This window comes from Halichoeres trimaculatus, unplaced genomic scaffold, assembly GCF_033239565.1.
Source record: "Halichoeres trimaculatus isolate MK-OKI-2021-1 unplaced genomic scaffold, fHalTri1.1 fHalTri1_scaffold_8, whole genome shotgun sequence".
In the NCBI taxonomy this organism is placed as follows: domain Eukaryota; kingdom Metazoa; phylum Chordata; class Actinopteri; order Labriformes; family Labridae; genus Halichoeres; species Halichoeres trimaculatus.
This window is the reverse complement of record NW_027437186.1, coordinates 22,346,722-22,369,380: the sequence shown is the minus strand read 5'-3', so window position 1 is coordinate 22,369,380 and position 22,659 is coordinate 22,346,722. Positions and strand designations below refer to the sequence as shown.

At 40.3% G+C, this 22,659-nt stretch overlaps 1 protein-coding gene across 8 annotated transcripts; it reads right to left on the bottom strand.

Annotated features, from left to right (window-relative positions):
* Positions 1 to 1,304: 1,304 nt before the first annotated feature.
* On the bottom strand, positions 1,305 to 22,085 carry LOC141794991 (pleckstrin homology domain-containing family A member 1-like). 8 transcript variants are annotated; one of them, XM_074675690.1, is made up of 14 exons: positions 21,961 to 22,085; positions 16,914 to 17,133; positions 15,977 to 16,033; positions 15,806 to 15,851; positions 12,946 to 13,043; positions 11,467 to 11,598; positions 10,535 to 10,675; positions 9,912 to 9,980; positions 9,277 to 9,341; positions 9,095 to 9,158; positions 8,891 to 8,980; positions 6,916 to 6,989; positions 6,054 to 6,128; positions 3,251 to 3,616 (listed from the first exon to the last, which is right to left on the bottom strand). In XM_074675690.1, exons 2-14 carry the CDS (start codon positions 17,052 to 17,054, stop codon positions 3,385 to 3,387), a joined length of 1,284 nt encoding a protein of 427 aa, XP_074531791.1. In that variant the 5' UTR covers positions 17,055 to 17,133; positions 21,961 to 22,085; the 3' UTR covers positions 3,251 to 3,384. The 8 variants fall into 8 exon arrangements, with proteins under 8 accessions (XP_074531793.1, XP_074531791.1, XP_074531792.1 ...); XM_074675691.1 differs by lacking the exon at positions 21,961 to 22,085 and adding an exon at positions 17,458 to 17,522; XM_074675695.1 differs by lacking the exon at positions 3,251 to 3,616 and adding an exon at positions 3,741 to 4,022.
* Positions 22,086 to 22,659: the final 574 nt, after the last annotated feature.

The window sequence follows — 22,659 nt, the reverse complement described above, 5'->3', positions numbered from 1 at the left end:
ATTATTAATTGGGGAATCTAATTTTCTCTAAAAAGTTGAGAATAAATTAATTTCTTGTTAAAATGTGACAAATTTCCTGTAGTCAGAGACCAAGTTTTGGTGGAAAACAGATCTCAGTTAGGTTAAGATGTCTGTGGCAGGCTGTAAAAGATCCCAGTAAACATTGAGGCAATAAATCAGTCTCATAAACCTCCTCAGTACACTGTGATTGATTATGGGTGAAACAGGGTTCCATTAATGGGTCTTGGTTTATATGAGGTGGCTGGATGTTTGGGCATAAAGGGATGTGGCCTTCTGTGGTGAGCCTGAGATCTGGGTAACACAGCTTCTATTTCCAAAAAGGCAACTGGAAATAGAGGCTAGCAAGTTATAGGACCACACTGCACAGGAATCAGTGAGACGTAGACTTGTAGCCCTGGAATTCAAGGTAGGCTATTTGTCTTTGGTGAAATGAGAGGGTGGACTCATTTCTGAACCAAGAAATGTGAGCACCATATCATTTTCCGGTGAGACAGTACAGCTCTCTCAGACACATTACATGGAAACACTCTGGGATCACAAGGACTTGGACGGGAATGAGTGGGAAAATGTGCAGATGAAAACAACCTCATCCATGAGGAACCAAAGATGGACGGCCGTTGAGGTCTGTGTGATCTCTGGTTTGCTCCAGTCTGGAGTGAAGTCTTGGCTGTGACCGAGGCCCTCCACAGTCCAAATACAGATCACATGAAGCCACAGCAAAGCTTTGTATCGTCCAATGAGGAGCTGAGATGGAGTATGCGAAGAGGGAAGATGGAGCAAAACGTGACACCCACTTCCGATTCACACACTTAGTGTTCAGAAAATAACCTGTAAGAAGTCACCAGTGTTAAAAGGGGAAAGTTACTTAAACGTATAACCGTTTTAGGGTACCAGAGCCCTACTGTAATTAACAAGAAATATAGAGCATTTTTTTAAACTTAAGTATTTTTTTTTAATTAAAAGTTAAAAACAAACAAAAAACTAAGAATTAAATTCAACATACTTTTTGAAATGATCCAAAACTTTATCAGTATTTAATTTTGTTGTTAACTCATTCAATAGTTTTACTATTGATACTTAAACTTGGACAAATTTTGCCTATCCATACCTTCTAGTCCTCAGTATATCAATGGAACAAAACCACAGTGAAGTTTCTTCCTTCACCACAAGAGGGCACTAGGAGACTTAATGAGTAGCTTGAGGACACTACCAATGTCAGCATTTAAAGGTCAGCACTGGCTCTTCAGAAGAGACGTTCTTTGAAGTCACTTAAAGAGCCTGAGCAAATTTTCAGTGTTTAATTCTTTCAAGTTCAACCACATAATAAATAACAACATTTCAAACCGATTACACCCAACAACAACAACAACAACAAAAAAAACATTAGAAGGGACAGCGAGAAGTTGTTGGACTGAAATAAAATAATAAAACATACACTTAAAAAGGATTAGTGTGTATTATTAAGCAGAGAAAGCTTGAAATAAAACTATGAGGCTGGGTAGCACAGGTAGAGGAAGTATGAACAGGAGACATCTGAAAGCATATAAAAAATAAATCAGCTCTATTCTGAACACACAGAGCGACTGCAGATAAAAAACAAAACAAAACAGAAGGATGATCTGAGGAACCACTCAAATGTCACCATGCTACAGTAAAGTCTGAACTTGAACTGATATTTTTAAACCACAGACCAAAACATCTGCACAGTGTTAGCAGCACCAACCACCTTTTCATTGAGAGCTGCAGGTTTAGTTCTATCAGTCTGTTGAGCTTATCTGGAACTGACCCAGCCCTGTTACTGAAGTTGTTATTACCATGAATATCAAAATGTACACAAGTGAACTGTTCCCGATCACTGAGTCCATGTGGTCTGGTGTGTAGAAATGTGGCAGGTAGAGCGTCTGATCCAGGTTGTGAAGTGATGCATGTTCTGTGATAGCTCTTAAAACAGTTTGAAACTTCTTTAAAGTACCCTTACTTTACCACTAAAGGAGCAAGATATGATTAAAATCTTTATTTCTTTAAAGCTACATTACTTTAGCTTGTGGTCATAAATGGTTAAAACAGCCATTAACGTAAAATTGGATTATAGGGCATACTTTCAATACATTTTTTAATCTAAAATGTGAGCTGTGCCTGAAACTCCAGTGTGACCGATATGCCAGCAAAAAATGCTGAGAGGTTTTTCATCACTGTGTTTTATCCTAAGGATGGCTTACAAAAGAGAAAGCAGTCGCTTTGTAGTGCAAAGCATGCTGGACACACAGCAAGGCAGACCACGCTAAGAGTGCCACTTTCAACAGCTTTTCTCCCTTATTTGGCCATAATCATACATCTAAAGAAAATTATGGTAAACTATAAGTAAATAAACACTGTGAAGTTATGATATTATTTAAAATACTCCTTGAATTTGTTTAACACATGACAGGCAGATGGATTGTGCAAGTCTCCACAAATTGGTTGTGGGTGGTGGATCAGTAATGGTGAAAACGGATCGTTTCAGGGAGAGCTACACAGCTGCATAGAAACTGCATATTGCTGAACATAAAGGTTTTTTGGGGGGTTTAAACCTTTGTGATTTAAACACCATATTTTAGGGTAACTGGCCAAGTGAAACTGGTTCTGCAGATAAGGTCATACAAAAATATTTTTATGTTGTACAACTAATCCTTGATCACTGTTTTGAATTCTCATTTAAATTAATGGGGTGATTTCATCCCAGGGTAAGCTTGACCAGAATACGTTGCACTGCCTAACTACTGCAGGGTTAGCACGTGTGTGAATGGATCACACAGTTTAAATTAGTAGGTTAGAGTAGTGACATAAATACAGCCCTCGTTCCAAACACTATTTCCAGTCATAGAGGAATAACTCCTGCTAGGGCTCCCTTATTTTCTTGGCACACAGTCATTTACTTTCCCACAAACACCATTAAAGATACTGTTTAAGGTTAAAATAAAGCTCTGCCATTAGTTAGGGACAAGTAAAGGAAAGTTTGTAGTTCTGTTGGGAAATAAATACACAAATGTACACGTGGCGGCAGGTGTACCAGTGTGGGTGAAGACAGTCGTCTTTGGCACACAAGTGCAGAACCGTGGTTTCTCTGACACACTGACGAAAGAGCTCCACACCAGTTTGTGGCATTTTACACAATATTCTGCCAACAGCTTTGGTTTCAAACACACCTGTCAAGCATCATCCAGATGTGCAAGTCCTAACACCCAGTTCAGACCTCACTCACAGGCAAGTCAGCGTCGTCCAGGTTTAGAGGAGGTTCAGGCATGTGGGGCTCAAAGCTGCTCCGCCGACGCCACGGTGACCCCTCCTCAGAGATACTGATGATGGCTGCAGGTGAATCGTGGCTCACTTTGCCAGGCGCGTCTCCTGCAGGGACAGGCGAGCTGGCGTGTGGTTGTGACTGGGCCGCGGCAGCAGGCTCATGAAGTGCTCGCTGTCCCACGCCAGGCTGCGGGCGTGTGCCGCACGTGACAGCAGCGCCCCACTCTGGGTAGCATGGTGGCATGGCAGATATGGGCGAGCGAGGGATGGGGGGACCCGAGGGGCTGCGGTAGAAAGTGGGACGGCTGCCGTGCTCCTGCAGAAGAGAAAGGAGATGGACAGAAAAAAGAAGGAGGAAGACAAGACCAGTAAATGTTAGCATGAAAATTGAAACCTCAGTATCTGTAATTTGAGAAGCAAGCAAAAAGTGAGTTACAGACTTGAATTTAGCACCAGCATGTGGGGCCTGATGAAGCTTTAGCAGAGTTGGTGCTGAAGGTGCTGAAGCATTGAAAGAGAGTGGAGATGGTTGTGGTAGTAGCAGTAGAAGCAGTAGTGGTAGTAGAAGTAGTAGAGGAGGTAACAGGAGGAGTGGTAGTGGTGTCAGCAGGTTTTAGTTTCGATAGTCTTGACAGGTTGCAGTGGAGGAGCAGAGTTGTTTAGGAAGCAATGGCTGGTTGTGATTGGTTATTTCACTTCTTGTCATTGTCTGATTTCAATCTCTGAGGAAAAAAGAAATTAAAATTATAAAAGAATAAAAATGACGCCATGAGAGTCAGCCAATGAGCTGTTCAGAGTTTTGGTTAGAAAAACTTCAAAGACACATAAGTGCATCAATTAAACTGTCCTCAAGACACTACAGCAGCACTTTTCAAACAGGAGCAATATCCCATCAGGTAATGTACAAAGTTTGCCTTAAGAATTAAAAGATTCAACAATGACTTTTATATGAACATGTTTATAAATCCAAGAGGGAACTATACATGCACAACCCCAACACTGAAAAAGTTGGGATGCTGTGTAAAATGTTGATGAACAGATTTTGATGGTTTGCAAACCACTGAAACCCTTTAAAAAGAAAACAGTCCTGGTATGTGTGTATATATATATATATATATATATATATATATATATATATATATATATATATATATATATATATATATATATATATATATATATATATATATATATATATATATACATATATATATATATATATATATATATATATATATATATACTTTTTGAAACATAATAATTATGTACCTGTAAAGTTTCAGAGAATTTGAGAACTTTGTCATCTCATGGAACTGATCATTAAAGATTCATATAATTCAGAAAAATATGTATTCATTTTCTGAACCGCTTATCCTGTTCAGGGTTGCGGGTGGCTGGAGCCTATCCCAGCTGTTATTGGGCAAAGGAGGGGTAAACCCTGGACTGGTCGCCAGTCAATCAAAGGGCATTTTAATTTTGGAAAAACATCTGAACTAAAAGAACAAAGCCCACGCATCATTTATGAGTGCCAGTGACCACTCTTGACACAGATAGACTGAAGAGATGCAAAACTGTCCTGTCATCTAAAAAATCTGAAATTTTCATTATTGTTTAGAGTCCGGTCTTTGACTATGTTGATTTCAGTGATCCAAAAGCCAGCATGCATGATGTTATGGGGATGCATACTCGCCCAATGCATAAGTGCCTTACACATCTGGAAAGGCAGTATGAAGGCTGAAACATATGTGCAATTTTTGGAGCAGCTCATGCTTCCATCCAGATGATGATTTTTTTTTGTCAAGGCAGACTTCACATATTGCAGAAAGAGAACTTAAAACTACTCTCTGCATGCAGCATGGCTCTGCAGAGACAGAGTACTGAACTGGCCTGCAGTCTTGGCTGCCATATGTTTTCGGTCACCCACTGGGAACATATAGCTCAGCATGAACAGAAAAAGAGGAACCAGAACTGTTGAGCTACATTTCACCTTCAGAACTCAAGAAACAGTTCTTTTTGGTTCCCAAACATTAAGTCTGTTGTTAAAAGAACTTGTGCAACACAATGGTCACAAATGCCCTATTTCAGATTTTTTATATTCATTTTAGGACACAGTGTATACCGATTTATATTTCAGGGCAACATTCATGTAAATATGCCACAGTTAACTATGCGGCTAATGTTTAGGTCAGAACAGAGTTCACAACAACACAAGGAGATCAAATAAAGACAGACAGAGACAATACATCATATCAGAGAAATGAGACAATACACAACAAATTTGAAATTAACTTGATGAAAAAAAGCTTTTGTTGTCTTTGCATCATTTTAATCAAAGACACAATTTAAGTGATTTGCAAACCATCAATTTAGTTTTCCTTTCAACATTTTGCACAATGTTCAAACTGTTTATTATTGGGTTGTATCACAATGCGCTTCTTGTAGAATCCAAATGTCCAAACTTCAGTTTTAAGATACATCTTCAGTTTATGTTCAACACAAAAGGCCTGAAACGTACATGCAGATCAGAGCACTTCTAATATTTGCTATTTGTACATTTTACTAGATTGTTTTCTACTAAACATAATTAGCAAAACGCAAATCAATGCTGAATTGGTAAAACCAAAAGTTTGTGACTCTGGACTTTGGATTCAGCTGTAATGATTCCTAAGTTAATCACACAAAGGTAAAGAAGGCTTGAATGAAAAAGTATCTTTAAATATTTTGTGTATAAAGAAGAGAGAAAAAAAACATACAGGCAGCGAACAGGAGGGAGGAGGAGAGACAAGCAGGATGTCACACATCTAAGACAGGTACACAGCTGCAGCAGACTGCAGAGATAACAGAGCATGAAGGGAAGAGAAACACAAGGTGTGAAGGACACATGTACCCAGTAATACAGACAGAGATAGAAACAAGCTAAAGGTATGCAGAGCTACACTGGTCAGGATGGTCATGCAGTAAGCATAGTGCATCTGTGTGATTGTGCATGAATAGTTTCTATTTTTTCAGCTTATGTGATGTCAATAAGTGTGAGGACAGGTGAAAACTCTGCAGGTGAAGTTAAAAGGGAGAGGAAGGGGCACTGACTGCAGGTGTGTCTAACATTTCCATCAGTTTAGAATCACTCTACCTAAAAATGGAACTTTAAGCAGTTTCATGACTGTAGATGTGCTTGATTTTAGTTGCCATGCCTGTGGCGATAGTCATCACATGCTAGAGGAGCTAAATCAAGCACACCATTATTCGAAAAACTTTCAGAAACAAGTTTGTCATACAAAACTAACTGGGATCGCTTTCCACAGAATTAAATCAGTTTAAACTTTAGAGGTGAGGTTTTATTTACAAAAGAAAAAAAAAAGCAAAGGAAGAGGAGAAGTGGATGAAAAAAAGCAGCGAGGACAAGGGCGTGAAGAGAGGAGCATTTTTTGGGTTATCACAGCCATATCCAGGATGTGGTTGGTTCTTAGAAAATACAAAGAGGAGCATCAGATGTGCTTTCAGATCTGTTCCCCTCTCGTAATGTCGACAACGACAAAGGGTCAGCCAGTGAAAGGGAAAGTATTAAAAAAGGTGAACTTATAGTTTAAAGGGGGGATTTTAGACGAGCTGACATACGTGCTGCTGCACTCCCCGATTCGGGATGTATACCTCTGTATACAGGGGTTCGACAGCCGTCTGGCCTGCCGCATCTGCAACAACACAGTGCACAGCAGTATTAGAGCAGATGGGCCGTCAGCCCAGAGGGAGAGGAGGACGTGGAGAGAAAGTGACAAAGGATGGGGGAGAGTAGAGAGAGTGGAGAGGGAAAAGAGTTGAGAGAAAAACAAGCAGGAGAGAAAGAAATACACACTGTAGAGAAACAGACAGTGAAGAAGAGCTGAGGATGACTCCAGTGTAACGAGAGGGGCCAACGCTGTGTCAAGGCTATGCAGCTAGTTTGGTTCTCCAGTCTTACCAGTTTTCAATTCAGGTGGTGCACTCACATATCTGGTGGTCTTTGAGGGAACTCAGCCCATCACCGTGCAGTGGGTGATGACAGACTTGTTAAAAATTAGTGTGGATGTTGCACATGAACTGAAATCTTGCTCTTTCTCAAAGGAACCACAACAAAAGCTTTGTACATGTTTTTTGTTTCTCCATAACACTTTTTGGGTCTTGTTTCTTTGTGGGAAAAATAATGTATTTTTTTAATTAGTGCAGCAGAGCTTCAGTCTCTTTCTTTAAAAAGGAAAGTTGACCTGTGCTCTGGACACAAAATCACATAAATATGTTTCAATTCAGGAAAATGCCAACTCCCAGTTGTGAACAAAAAGGTCAGCACCTGAACAGGACAAGATGACAGGAGATGGGGTCAGTTAATTCATTTATAACCTGAAAATTTAGGAACTTTAGAGAAAGTTTTCAGGACTTGCTTGAGCCCAAGTAGCCACACCCCTGCTCCAATAGATTACAAAGTGAGGTTATCTTTCTGCATGGGAAAGATGAGGTGTGTCCCAAGACTACTGCTGCACGATTTGGGGAAAAGGTGCGATTTGCTATTAGGTGGACAATATTGCGATTGAGATTGTGCTTGCGATTTAATAAAAAAAGTTGTGTCATGATGAGTCTACAGACTTGCTTGGTTATCATGGAGAAAAATCTGAATTGCATGGGCTGACATTGCGATTGCGATTGCGATAACCTCTTTTGCGATTACGTAATTGCATGTGCTGACATTGCGATTGCGATTGCGATTGCGATAATCGTGCAGCCCTACCCAAGACGCATGGGCAGTGAATGAGTGTAATGGGTTTTTCCCTTCTCAATGCATCAGTGATGCAGGACACGCTCCTTCAAATTTTGATGAAATAAAAAAGAATAATAAAACAATGGTTGCGATCAAAGTTTTGAAAGTTGCTTTTGATTCATCCAGCTCAATTTTTAGTGCCTTTCCACCCTGTCTTCCTGGATTTTATGTCACTAGACAAGGAGTACCAGCTAGAAATAAAAAATCTTTGAAAACTATTGCTGAGAGGGTTGCTGGTTTCGCCCAGTCATTGAGGCCTGAACCCCACAACTGGGGCAACAGCTCTGGTCACTGCAATTGCTGAGTAAAGTCCTAGCCACGACTCTTTCTTGCACAACTTCTCTTACCCTCTGCTAAATATGGCAAAACGCTTCCCAACATTTTGCCAGAATAACTTGAAAAGTTGCCATTGGCTGTGACAAAAAATGCACAACAGCAAACATTGCAAACACTGGAAAATGGGACTTGTCATTGGGACTAAAAGGTGCAGAATTGAGCTAAAAATCAAGTCGTTTTGTTTGACTGTAAAACTACATTAAGAGCATTTGGGCCTAAGTGTTTATGAAGGTATCCCTGTGAGTTTACAGTACAAGAGATACCCTGAGTAATCTAAACAAGAACGTGTGAATGATACTAATCAATCTTGTGAGTAGACTTAGAGTTCATCCCCTACACCACTTGAGGTCTGTTGGTCAGTAAGAATCAAGTTCTGCACATGCAGGTGTTCACTGTGTTTGAAGAAGTAATTTGACCTGAAATCACATCATGGTGACACTGTGCTGTAATGCAGTGTGAGATACATACTGTGGCTGCAGACCTTCCTGGACCGCGCTGGGCCACAATGGCTCCTGAGACAGCCTTGATCCAGCTGTGCATCTCCTCTGGGCTGTCGGCCTTGGGGAGGCATAACAAAGAAGGATAAAGTAGAGACAAAATGAACTAAATCTGCTGAGTGATGTTATAAACCGACTTTTATGTATTGGAATGAGAAGCTCTTTCATGTCCTACCTGTATGTAAAATGTCCTGGATGTGGTGACGACTTCAAACAGATTGTCCCTCATCATAATGTCACTACAACCAAAGTGGAAAGAGGTTATATGCATCTCATCTGGACCTTTACATCGGTCAGATGAGATAAACACCATCTTCCTGAACAAAAGACAAGTTTTTGCTGCTACATGCTGAATACCTCTGTTTGCACTCCTGGACTTTGTGAACTTCTTTCAGTGGGATCATTCTCAGAGGCTCTTTCTCCTATGGGCAAGAAAAAATTATTATAACTAGATCACGGAAACAGCAAGAGTGAATAAAACCATATCTGAGAATTTAGCCTTATCAAGTATGTCGGCTCAAACAGGACTGCCATAGTAATTTTGTTGCATAAGACAATGGATCTACTAAAAGTAACAGACTGCAAACTAAACCCCTGATGGTTGTAACTTTCTTGACATGGCCATTTGATACAGGAGACACAGAGTCTGTGTCCTTGGGGCCTGTTGATAGTCAAATAGGCAGATAAAGCGGTCAAATAAGGGCAGAAGTGGACAAGGACAGGGTACGAGACGTGGAGTATTATACAGAGGACCGTGTGTGTGTGCGTGTGTGTGTGTGTGTAAGACAGACAAGGGGGAATAAGGCATGATAGCACATGTAGAGCGAAGGCACTAAATTCCACAGCCTGTAGATAAACATGCTGGAACTGGAGGCTTGTGTTTGCTGTGTCTGTGCGTCACTGTGGATCTAAGCCACAAGTATCATCAATAAAAACATTCCTCAAAAGTTTCACATAACTTAATTCGCAAAAACTTCATCAAAGCTGATTACCAGATCTGACTTGAAGTAACTCATGGAGTTTTCTTCCAGGAGGAAATACCGCCGTTTCCAGTTTCTCATCTAAGGAACAAAAAGAAAAGGTGGAAAGCCCTTTTAATTTCACTTATACATGGTGGTTGTATTTTTGCAGGCAAATTTTTAAAATGAAGTCTAGCCAACTCTTTTTAAAGGCCTCTAATCCTAACTTGGGTTTTTCAATAACCCTGATTGTTTTGAGTACTTAAATGCTCATATTCACTTTCTATTGTATACATTTTGTGCTAATATTGAGCCCAGAGTGCAAAAACACACATAGTTTATGCTCTGCTTCAGACACAGGACGGATCTTGTTTCACTCATCTTTTCTAATCAACTCTTTTTCTCCAATGTTCTTTATTTAGGTGCTTCTTCTGCATTTTTAATTTCTAAAGGTGACATTACAGGTCATGCAGTTTCAGCAAAAACATTTTGTTGTTCGGTTTCTTCTTTGCTATCAAGCCACCTATCATAGATGTCCCTGCATATCTTTTAGTGTTTCAAAACCAGCTGTACAGAAGAGCCTGTCTTAACCATTTCAGGAAGCAAGTCCAGAAAAAGTCGATCCCAGAGACCAAAGAGAGAGCAGAAGGACTCACCACAGCTCCCTGCTTGACACAGTAGCCTGATTTGATAACGGTGTGCTCCTGAGTTGGCCTGCCCAAGAAGTATGGCAGCTGGCTGTGGGAGCGATGCATCCCCTCTCGCTCTGCTCTGTCTGCAGCATCGCCCCCTTCCTGCTGGAGGGTGAAGAAAACAAAACATGACAGCTGTTTGTTCCAAAAACATAGAAATATGAAAAAATACGTTAAAAAATGAAACAAAAAAGCATATTTAGGTTGGTACAAATTTTATTTTCTAACTTTAATGGTCAAAAATACACTGGTAGGTTTTTTTATCTATTCTTTGTTTTTACCAAACTTGAACCATTGACACAACGGTTTATAAAATGTCTTGTCAAAACATTTTTCAAATATAATTTTGTTTTTACTGATTTTGGTGCTCTTTGGTTGACAAATGGGACCCTTAGGCTCCCACTGATCCTGTCCTGTACATACAAAAGTAGTTTTCTAAGGATAACTCTCTTTCTGCATTCATGTAAAAATCACACATATCACTCATTGTGTGTTTCTGGCTTGGGAAATCTAACTATAGGCTGCAGATGGGCATCAGTATTAACTCTAGTCTGTTTCATCACCAGTTAAGAAGTCCTCACAGAAGCTTTATCTAATGAAATCAAAAGAAAAGACACTGAACTGAAATAATCAACTTCAGAGAAAAATTGCAACATTCATAAATTTTGAAATCTGGAGCCTGTACAGTTTGAACCTCAGGCTAATCAATAATTAATGGGTGATTATACGACTAACTTTTTTTAAACATTTTGATCATTCTTGATCAGTCAATGAAAATGAATGACTGTTGGAGTTGTAATAAACATTCATATGGTAGCTGTTAGCCTTAGTTATGTACAACGGTATGATTTAATACATTGTTTTATAAATGACAGACAGTTCACAGTCATACTTACCTGTGTTTGGGTGACAATAGGGACTCCTCCAATGATCTCTGTCCTATAGGAGACTTGTTTCTTCAGCCCGACTAGATCTGGCAAAGTCTTCAGGTTCTCTGAATTCTGCTGTCCATCTGACAACTTTGGCACCTTACGATGAACACACACACACAAAAGAGGATTGATGAGTGTGAGGACAGTGGAGGAATTTAACTACAATAGAGCTTTTTACTTAAAGATGCTGTGAGGAGGATATGTTTTAATTGAACTGCTTCGCCACCTTGTGGCCCAGAGTCTCACGCACACTGTCGTTAATTACTCTTAGCAAGGCGTTTGTTTATTTTGGAATTAAAGAGATTGGATTGAAACAAATATTCTTTGTCCAAGACAACTTTTTACTGAAAACATAGTGCTGTTGTTTGAACATGACATTAAGCAAGCGTTGTTGTAGCCAGCTATATGTAGGCAGCCCGATGCTCTAACGTATCTGTAGGCTAAAGTGACAACAATTTAACACTGTCAGTTTGTAAGTAGTTTAGTAGCCATTTATATTTAGCGAAGCTAGCAGCCCAGTGCTCTAAGACATGTCCATAATGTGTAACATTAGTGAATCCTGGTTAGCTATGTCCTGCCAGTCATCTACCAAGCAGAGCTAACGTAACCTCACTCTTTATTTTATTGATAGACTCTCAAGTTTGAACAGACCACTGCAGAATAACTGCTGACTGTGGGTTGGAATGAACACTATCACAAACAGTTTAGCCCCTGTGTTAGCCTTTGGCTTGGGCTGTATCACTCTCCTGTTTAGCTTTCTTCTGCTCTTTTGTCCTCTTTCTGTCTGACAGTTAGGCTTGAGTGTCCACCATCACTTCAGTATTAATCACAGAAATTGTTTTAATCACAGAAACATACAGATCTCTCTTCCCACTACTAAACTTCTTCAGCCAGCATGGTGTTGTCACAGAGATCTAGATGTGCCACAAATCAGTCCAGTCCTGCTCGACCCGATCGGGAAGCCAAGAAGTAGAATTTTAAAACAACTTGGAACCTTAAATATTGGCACTGATAATCTCCTTTTAAAGTGTGGATTACAATCAGTCACGTATCTAGAAGGGAAACTTTTGCAAGATCACTTAGAAACTCTTCCCAGTCCCTTTAATGCACGTCTACAATAACAAGCTTTTAACACATTTAGCATCCATTCCCTGGCTGGATAGTTGCATAGAGAACAACAGAAACAGTCCTTTAGCCCAGCACTCAGTGCAACAATACAGCATCCTGTTAGTCACCCTCTGACTCACTCCTGTCTCCTTTCTTCTCAGTTCACTCACACATTTCTACATACAAGGAGGAAATAACGTTTCCCTGAGAGTTGAAGCATAAGCTAAAGAGAATAGAGGAGAACGTGAACAAGAGATGGACTGCATGCTGAGTCTACGTGTGAACTTCTGTGTGTAAACTCGTGTGTGTGTGTGTGTGTGTGTGTGTGTGTCTCACAGTGATCTTGGTGGCTTTATTGAGAGCGTTGACCCAGTCCACAAGATCCTGCTGGTCGTTGGCCTGCAGGAAGAACTTCCTCATCCCGGCATTGATGACTAATAGATGATTTAAAAAGGACAGCAGGAAAACATTAGAAAGGGAAAGTAAACCTCGACCTTCTCAATCACAGTCAGACTCCATCATCTGAATCACTTTTTGTTTATATGAATCACGGGCAATTAAGCAGCTCATGTACAAAAGATGTATTGTGTAGTGGGTGTTGAAATTTGCCCTTTCTTGTGGAGAGACGATGATGAGTGCCAGGAGAACAGATCCACTGCCACACTCTTCTCTGGGAGAACTGAGCACAGAGACTCTTCCCACACACTACCAGCAGCACCCTTCTCTTTGTGAGGATGTTGATGAACCAGCTGGATACAGCTGCTTCTGTCTGCCACCACCTACCCACTTCCAACCATGACAGAAACAAAAAGTAAAGCCCACAGCCACGAACTCTAGAGTATTCCTGGCATGTCGGAACATAATCAAAACCCAATTTCTCTTCACAAAGAAGTGTTTTGGGTCCAATGCTGATTAGCTATGGATCAGGCTTTAGAAGCTAGAAGACAACTCTCATTCTTATTCCTTCTAAACCATAAATCTCTTGATTTCACAGCTGAAACCATCCCTGTGTCTCATCTGTTTCCTTTTGACATCTCGTGAATAAATTAAACCAAAGATGGATTGGTAAATCTGGCGGGGATGAGCTGCACCCAGTACTCAAACTTTATGGCACAATGAGGATCTTTCTGTCTGTTTTGTATGTGAAGTCCCGCTTTAACACATGCTTTATTCTTCCCCACTTCTCAGTAAATAAATCTGTCTGGTTTAATTTGTGACCAGCAAAAGTTCATCAACCTTTAAATGTGCCCACTGAGCGTTCCACAAAGATAAATTGTTTTGCTAGAAGTGAAAATTCCTTGGTTGCTGCGATGAGAAGTCTGACAGGAAGTGTATCTGATCTGAGTCATAGTTACACATCATAAAACAATGTGTGCTGCAGAGAAATGCAGCCCAGAGCCAAAGTCCACATAGATACACTGCTTTCTGTCCTACACTATACACACAGGGCGCAACCTATATCTGTTATAAAATACTGCTATCAATTCCAAACAACAAAATGTCTTAAACGTGATGGCCAATGCTTGAAACTGAACCTTAAGCTTCTTGTGAAGTTGCTGGAAAGAGCAGCAAAAGGATTTGTGGATATCCGTTAAACATGTGGCACACACACAGCTGTTTAAAAATATCCTCTAACATCTTTCAGTCAGGTTCAGATTAGGATCCCGGCATCCTGTCTAAACCTCAACAAGGCGAATGTTGTGCACATGCAGCCACACACACACATGCACACTGAAGTCAACCCAGAAGTGTTTCCTGCTACAGAGCGGTTGGAAGAGGAGGAAAATGGTTGGAAAACACAACAAGGGATGGAGGTTTACTGTTAAGTGGCCTGATGATGGTGCATATTTATGCAACAATCTTACAACAGGGCTGCTGGCCAGATAGTTGAGGAATAAGAAAAATAGAAACTCCACCACAGGTTTTTGATAATGACTGCTTTTTCACTACCCAGTACTGACATCAACATCCTACCTTGATAAGAGGGCTGTGAAGGGATAAAAAAGTGCTTCGGTTTGTACTTTCACTGTTCAAAACACACCGAGCTCTGGATTTTTTTTTCCCAGCATGAACAAAGGTTTTCCAAATTTGAGATACTTTAATACTTTACACACCACATGCTTTGGTATAATACAACCTCAAACTGTAACAAAAAGCACTAAAGCTGATTTATAAAATACCTGATTTTCAACCAAAAGTAAGGAGGAATCACCGTGGAAGATCATTATAGAGACAAAAGTATACAAAGAGAAAGAAGTGAACAATCTTTATCTAAACCTCTATTTTTCGTGGTTATGATTTAAAAATTTTGTGCACATTATAACACCTCTGCACAAACAAACATGAGGCGCATGGTGTTGTTTTCCACTCAAGTTACACTTCTTCTTCCCTCGTGTGTGTCTCTGCTCTTGTTGTTGTGGCATTAAACGGTGTATTAATATTGTTTGATTTCTGCTGGTATCCTACCTGAACTTTGAAAGCAGGTATGGTGACGGCTCTAGTGTTATGGGGAAAATCATGAATATCTTATTATCTCAATTGTGAGATCTTGATCTTGTGATCACTCGTTGTTTGTCGTTTTTTACTTCTCTTTCTAGTTAACAAATTGAAGTGTCTTGGATTTCTTAAATGATTCAGAAACAAGTGTAGCAAACCAGTTCTTTTACAGCCTAACCAGGCTGTAAGTTTCACAAATTAAGTCCAGAAGAAGGTTTTCAAAGCCAAACCAAACAAGACCGTTTTGAGGGTGACAGCTACTCAATCAGCTAATCTGGGATTACTTGATTTTAAATCTAAATTAAAGTCATTTTTTGGTGTTTGCGAATTTTGGTCAAAGGCTTAACCACAAAGTCTGATCCTTTTTTGGACAGATATACAAATGTGACTCAACTCCACAGAGTGCCTTTAACTGAATGACTAACAGGAAAGACTACTACAAGTATAAGCAAAAGTCTGACTCTTCTTTAGTGTTTTATAAAAGGAATTATAAAAGCTGGATTCCTGAGAGACATTGACTCAGCTCAGTCAACAGGTGATCCTGAGGTTTGAAATTAAATACACGTCTTTTGTTAAGTTATATACAATAAAGAACAGTTGGATGCACCATACTACAGTGAATATGAATAGAGGAGCAGTGTGTGTAGAGAGGGTGAGTTTAAAATTCTTTGCATTATTGTGAAAATGCATGCTGTCTTACCAAAGCAGAACTCAGCTTTTGGCCTCAGCTTAGTGGCATCGCTGACCTGCAAAATGACATGACTCAAAAATTAGCTTCACACTACATCTAAACATTGTAAATAAACCTTATTTTCACATCATCTCATCCTGCTAGTGTTGAATAAGCTTCAGCTTTTATATTTCCTCTTACCTTAGAGATGTAGGTGAGCTTGAGGGAGCCAACACATTCTGCAACTGGAGGCAGATTCTGTAGCAGAAAGGTGAAATAATTACAGGAGAAGAAGGGGGAGACTAAAACACCCCTTGATAAGCCAAACAGGTGAGGTCAAGGCGTGCAAGGCAAGTCAATTCTACAGAGTACATTTTTGCCCATTCTGTACTCTGTGGTAGCTCATTTTGGAGCCTTTTTGAGCCTATGAAACCAGAGGATCCAGATTTAACTTCATTAAAATTTCAGCTTTCCAAACCTATAAAAAGAAAGGGACTCGCTAAATTATTCAGAATTTCTCCTGCACTACATGATCTATGAATACTTCATGTAACAGTGCACTTACAAATACAGCATCTCCAAACTGGTGTGATATGCAGAGCAAGAGGAGAAGCATGCTGTATAAACTGTGACACCCAAGGGTCTTAGGGTAGAAAATGACAACCACAGGGGTCACGGAAATATCAGTAACCAGATTACGGACTGATTGAGAATAAAATATGTGATCCAGATCCAGTATATGTGATCATCCCAGTTCTTTTAGAGTTTCAGACATTCTGTCCTAAGTTAAACTGATTAACACAAACAGCTAAAAAAGGACCGTTAACCTTCTCTTTTTCCAGGAGCGTGTCTTTTCTAAATGCTGTCAACTTCAATTACAGAATACCTTGCTAGGCTGTCTGGTGGTGGAAACACGTAGCCAAGGCCTTGCTTTGTGTTCAACATGAATGAAGCTAACTCAGCTCAAAGTGGCCTGTAGTTAGCCTGCACTTGCACAAGACTGGTCCTCCTCCACTAGCTAGTGTGCCGTTGCATGCAAATAGTGCAATTTTCTACTTGCTTCACATTTGCCATTGCAGCAACCAAGAGGATTTCCTTTCTCCAGAATTAAAGCTAAAGCATCTCTCTGTGGAATTACCTGTGGGTTGTCCATGAACCACACCAAGCTGCCCTGCTGTGTGTCCAGTATGAAGTACCGTCGCAGGAACTTGCCGCTGCTCTCATTCTCCTCTATGTCCAGGAAGCCGCAGATGCGGTTCTGTCGGTCCACGTAAGGCATCTTGCATCCGGGACATTCCCTGGCCTGCTGGGGCCGGGAGCAAAGAGAAGCGGGGTGCAAGCGGTACCGTGGAGAATTCCTAAAGCACAGGGAGAAAAGAGGTGGAAAGGGAGATGTGTGAAGAGCGAGGAGGTAGCAAATGAGGTGTTTCAGTTGTCTTTGTGGCGAGCACGTCCCATAAGCGCTTTTTGCTCTCTCTGAATCTACTGTATCCCTGCTCTTTCTACCACCTGGAGCTCACTAGACTACAGCCTGCCAAAAGATCATGTGACACAAACCACAACCCCGCCTTTATCCTTTTATATCAGCCTCACCCACTCTCTCTCCCTCTTTTTCTCCCTCAGAGTCCCTTTTTTTCCTTTTGTAACACACTGTCACTCTCTATCCCGCTTCCTCCACCCACCCTGGCTCTCTTTCGCTCCCTTTTCTTCTTTGCTTGCACTTCACTCCTCTCACACTGTCAGTACTATCTCCTCCCCGACTGCTCTCTCATCCGATTTGGCAAGCCCCTGGCCAGCCCCTTCTATCTCCTCCCTCTTTACACAGCAGAGAACCCACTTGAGATAGGTCAAAAAGAGACAAAAAAAAGCAAAGCGTCATCAAGCTCAGCCATGTTAGACACAAAGAAACAACACAAACGCCCCCAGGAGCTGGGACAGTATGTGCAATATTTAACCTACTGAAGTCTGACACCTGATTCAGATCTGTAGCTCGCTGAAATATGACATTCGGTGAGCTGCATGAATGCTAAAGAATTATTGTTAGCTTGAGCAGCCCTGTGTGTGTGTGTGTGTGTGTGTGTGTGTGTGTGTGTGTGTGTGTGTGTGTGTGTGTGTGTGTGTGTGTGTGTGTGTGTGTGTGTGTGTGTGTGTGTGAGTGTGTTTGTGTGTGTGTGAATGCACACATGTCAATATCAAACCCTGTGTGGGTGTTGCCATACAGTTGTAGTCGTATTAGCTTGCTGTGGCGGCTGTCTTTCTGGCTTGAACCTAAAATATGTGACTGAGATGAGCCTTTGGAAAGCACAAGACGCTCTTTCTCCACAACATTATGAGGACTGTGTGGGCAGACGGGGGCAAAGCAGGGACAAAAGGCCTGGTTGTTGTGCACGGATTCTGTGCTGAGAGCAACACAGTTAGTGCCTGCATCTATGCGAATCACCCCATTTGACACACAGGCCCCAGAAAGGAGCAGCACTGTCAGGGATGACTGTCTCCTCTGCACACAAACGATGGTTGTCATGTGAGGGTGAGAGACGTCTCTGTTGTGTTTAGTGATCCTGAAAATGAGGTCCTGTGCTCAAGTGTGCATGCATGCGTGCTCTTGGATTTAAGTAATGCAGACAAGATGCAAATGGTAATGCAAAATTTAAGTCCTGAGATGACGTAAAAATTAGAAAATTAAAAAGTGTGATTTCAAGACCATGCTGTGAGTTCCAGGACAGAGTCATGTCTGTTTATAATGCAGTTCCCACCAGTGGCCCAAAGATCATGGGCATCCAGTGTTGGTTTTCAGTCTTGTCCTGTTAATATGGACATTTCTCTGGATTCCATGAATCAATTGGTGATATTATGCTCTATAGGTAATGAAATCCCCAAAGTTTTTGAACTTTAAGCCTGAGGAATATGATTCTAAAACTGTCAAACTATTCACTCACACAGTGTCTTACAAAGTGGTCGGCCTCTCTGGTGTGCCATTAAAAAAAAAAAATCTTGCATTACACTACTTTTTTAGTTTTTTTGTTAGTTTGTTTTAGTCCCTGCCCCAACTTTCTTGGAAAGTTTTGCATCAGTTATAAAAATTAGCAAATACTTTAGTATGAAGAAATTAGACTTTTCACAGAGTTAATTCATATTTGCCTTATAGGGTCTTATTTGATCATTTTTGGTCATTTTTTATTTAATTTAATTACTTTTACTGGATATATTAAAAGTTTAAACATATTACAGCTGTAAACAAAAAAGAAAAATCACAGAACTGTAAATATTGCAATAAAAACACAAGTTTAAAAACGAGACTTTTTGGGTTAATCTTGAGAAATGTGTCTGCACTGTTTTCAATTAAATCTTTGGTTTAACCCTTGTGTGGTATTAGTATTGTTGTTACTTAGCCAGTGGTTATGGGTCTATTTATGGGATAGTGTATGAGAAAAAAAAAGTTTGGTTTTGGTTCCAAGACAAAAAGGGGAAAATGTACAGGAATGTAAGAGTAGATGTTGTTTGTTGAATTTTCAACAATGTTTCAACTTTCAAGCATGCACACACACCTTGTGCAGGAATAGGAGGGGCAGAAAACACTATCAGGAGGCCCAGAAAGGAGGAAGACAGAGTGGGGGTACACAGGACCTACACGTTAGCCCGGGTCCAGTGGACCCAAACACCCTGTATGTAATATAAATGCGTAGGGTGGGTGTATAGTATGTGGTCAGAGAAAATGAGTTTTGATTTATGTTCTTCACAGAAAATGAGCCAAAGCCAATGAATTTCAGGTTGACAAAAATAATTGTTTCATTTTTCTTTCGATGAAACAGGTCCCACAGACCCGAGTACCATGCAAGGGTTAAATGATTTATAAACAATTTAAAGCTCAAAATATTTCAATACAAATCTAGATTAGTGCAGAAAGAACTTGTCCTAAAACAAAACGAAAGGATGGGGTAAAGTAAAGTATTAAACAGAAAAGTTCACCACGTCATAGAATCCTACTTTAAGTGGGAACCTGATTCAGGAAAAAGTCTTTCCCTCTGTTTCTTTCTAGATTATGTGATTTGTAAAGGACCGTCATCTCTCTATGGAACTAGTTTGGTTTAGTGGCATTAAACTTCCATCAAACCACATTCCACTGCAAAGGGTGATTGTTGTTGTAACCGAAGGCAGCAGCAAGATAATTGACTGAAAAATATGTGTCTGTGACATCTTTGTTTCTCAGAGGCATTTTAAAGCCTAGCAGCAACAGGCCATATTGACAATGCTGAACACAACCTAGCTTTTTTAAGTTTGGATGAGGAAAAGAGGCAAGACAAAGCTCTTTGGTTTAATAACTTTGACAGTAATGAGTTATTAAAAAAGCAAACTCTCTACAGTGTGTGTCAATAGAGAAATGAGCCTGTCAAACACAAACCGACTCACCAAAAGACGCACAAGACAGAGATACAGCCCTTGAGCTGTCATATAGATGTAATACATTCCCATGCTCTTTCATTTCATTTTCTTTCATTTGTTGCTAGGTTTTGTCTTCTTCACACGTTAGCCAACAGGTCACACAAGAGGTCATAGAACAAGACCAAGGGCTAACTGGCTCAGCTAGAAATTTGGGTCAACATTTTTCTTTCCTGACAATAGACCACCACGGTCATCAAAAGCCACATAACACCTGGAAAACAAACAGTGGTGCACAAAACTTGCTGTTTTGGTTAGTACACACTTTACAGTACAACTTATTGAACTATTTTTTCATGTAAGCGGTGGTCCAAATTCAAGAAGCAAACATTCATGTCATTTCAGTTCAACTGGAAAAGAGTTGTTGCTGTCCCTTGAGCTCTTCAAGTGGCAAATACAACATGGCAGCCAGCTTGGCAGGCTTTGGCCTGTGAAATGCTTTAGCAAGGCAGAGTCTTTTTACAAAAGTTGCATGCTAGTGTTTCCAGAATGGGACACAATAAAGATACTCTGAAGGTGATGTTGAGCATACTGACCAGTGTTAATATGATGGTCTATCTTTTTCTTTCTTCATTTTGACTGCCATCAGAGTCTCAGATGTATGTTATGAGAAACATAACGACGTGATCGGTGGCCTGAACCATGATTTGCTGAAATACATGTAGGGAACACACAGCTCTAGAACTAGAAACATGGTGGGGGTAGTCTCAAAGTTGCTTGCTGACTTGAAAAAAATTGTGAAGGAGGTGTATGACGCAAAGAGAAAGGGGTGCCCTCTAAACTCCTGAAAGAGTAATCTCTTGAATAAAAATGGAGAAAACAGTGGTGTGTTTTGCACAGTTTGGCGGCAAAATTCAACCAAGGGGCTCCAACTTTCAAAGCACTAGACAGCTATCAAAAACAAGCAAATGAAGTGGAAAACAAAGGAATCAAGTGTGAGTTCAGGGTCAATATTTGTAGACATTAACGCCATCTTCTGTTACTTCCATATTGCTGAAATGCACTCATAATGATATGGTCAATTTCTCATCCTCTAAAAAAACATCACCAATATCAAGTATATATACTGAAACTTCAGTTGCATTTTCTACAGTTACTTTTTTCTATTACTCTATGAGGCATGGCATATTGTACCATACAAAATAAAAATGATAACATTTTCTGTTTAACTCTGTGAGAATATACAAAGGTGAGTTGTACACTGAAAGCACGTTTCATGACAATATTCAGTAACCCAGGAGGGCCACCCCAGCCGCATATGTCTGGACACGTCCCTGCTCAATAAACGATGAAGTAATTACCATAAATGTGATACGTGAAAGAGCTAGCTAATGGTTGCCATCGTCAGGCACGTAAAGTAAGCCGTTGAGTTAGCAACTTTGACGTCCCTGGAAAGAGGCCTGAAGTTAACAGGGAGACATTGCTCTTGTCAGCCTGCTGTTAGCTACTTCAAACCGCAGCGTTGGTCACACGTTTACAGAATATGTCGCATGGTATGAATAAACCACAATGAATCCGTCACACTTATTCTGTTGAATCTACGTTATCATGAGCTTATAATGACGAATTCTGTATTACTGTCTAAAAGTTTGGTCATGCACATTTCAGCGTTCAACGTTCACCTAAGCTAACGGCGGCTACACGACTTAGCATGCCTCCTGAAACATAACCACCAACTTTGGCTGAGCAAAGTCACATGTTCGTTTTTATCCGTAGCCACTTTTGAGCAACAGCCAGGCTCGGCTTACCCGTATCTTCCCTGATTAAACTGCTGCACACAGCGGTTGTTGAGCTCGGTGTCGTTGGGTCACTCCTCTGTGCCTCAGCCCATCTCCACTGATCCAGGATCGAGGAGCACCAGTGCTGCTGCTGGTGAGAGGGGAGCATAGCTCGTGCAAAAAGAAGAGGATCACTCTGTGGTTGAAAGAAAAAACGACTTTTTCAGAGTAGATACATGTTCTGTTTAGTTTATTCTCATAAATTATTTCCCCAGTGTTTGATGTGAATTGGCTTAAACATATGATGTAACTTTGTTTCCTGCTTCAATAGTTTGTGATATACTACCAGCAAAAAAATAGTGCAGGGCAAAGCTCATAAGATGAACATCTGTCACAACTTCACAGTTATTAGATGCAGTTCATACTGGTACATTCCATGCTCTTTGTTGAGCCAGCTTCATATCAACTGAAAAAAAGTATTATGCCCTCTGGTAAATAAACAGCCTCAATTAGTAGTTACTTAAAGATTTGAATAAAAATTGAATCAGCAAATATAAGACTCAACGTTGAAGGCCATGCCACTGTAGCTGTAATGAAAAAAAAGTTGTTAAAATAATCCCTGTTTTATCTGGTAAAGCAGTTAGGCCAAACAACCACATCTCTATAAATACATACCTAATAACCACAGCAATTATATTTGGTGTTGAAATGGTCAGTACAGTAGCTCAG

Excerpts from the sequence above, each read along its gene's own strand:
- LOC141794991 (XM_074675690.1), bottom strand. The coding sequence starts at position 17,054 with ATGCCTTACGTGGACCGACAGAACCGCATCTGCGGCTTCCTGGACATA. Across the intron at positions 16,034-16,913 it reads GGTTCATGGACAACCCACAG|AATCTGCCTCCAGTTGCAGA; the intron begins GTAATTCCACAG and ends TTTCTGCTACAG. Across the intron at positions 9,159-9,276 it reads GTCCAGGAGTGCAAACAGAG|TGACATTATGATGAGGGACA; the intron begins GTATTCAGCATG and ends CTTTGGTTGTAG.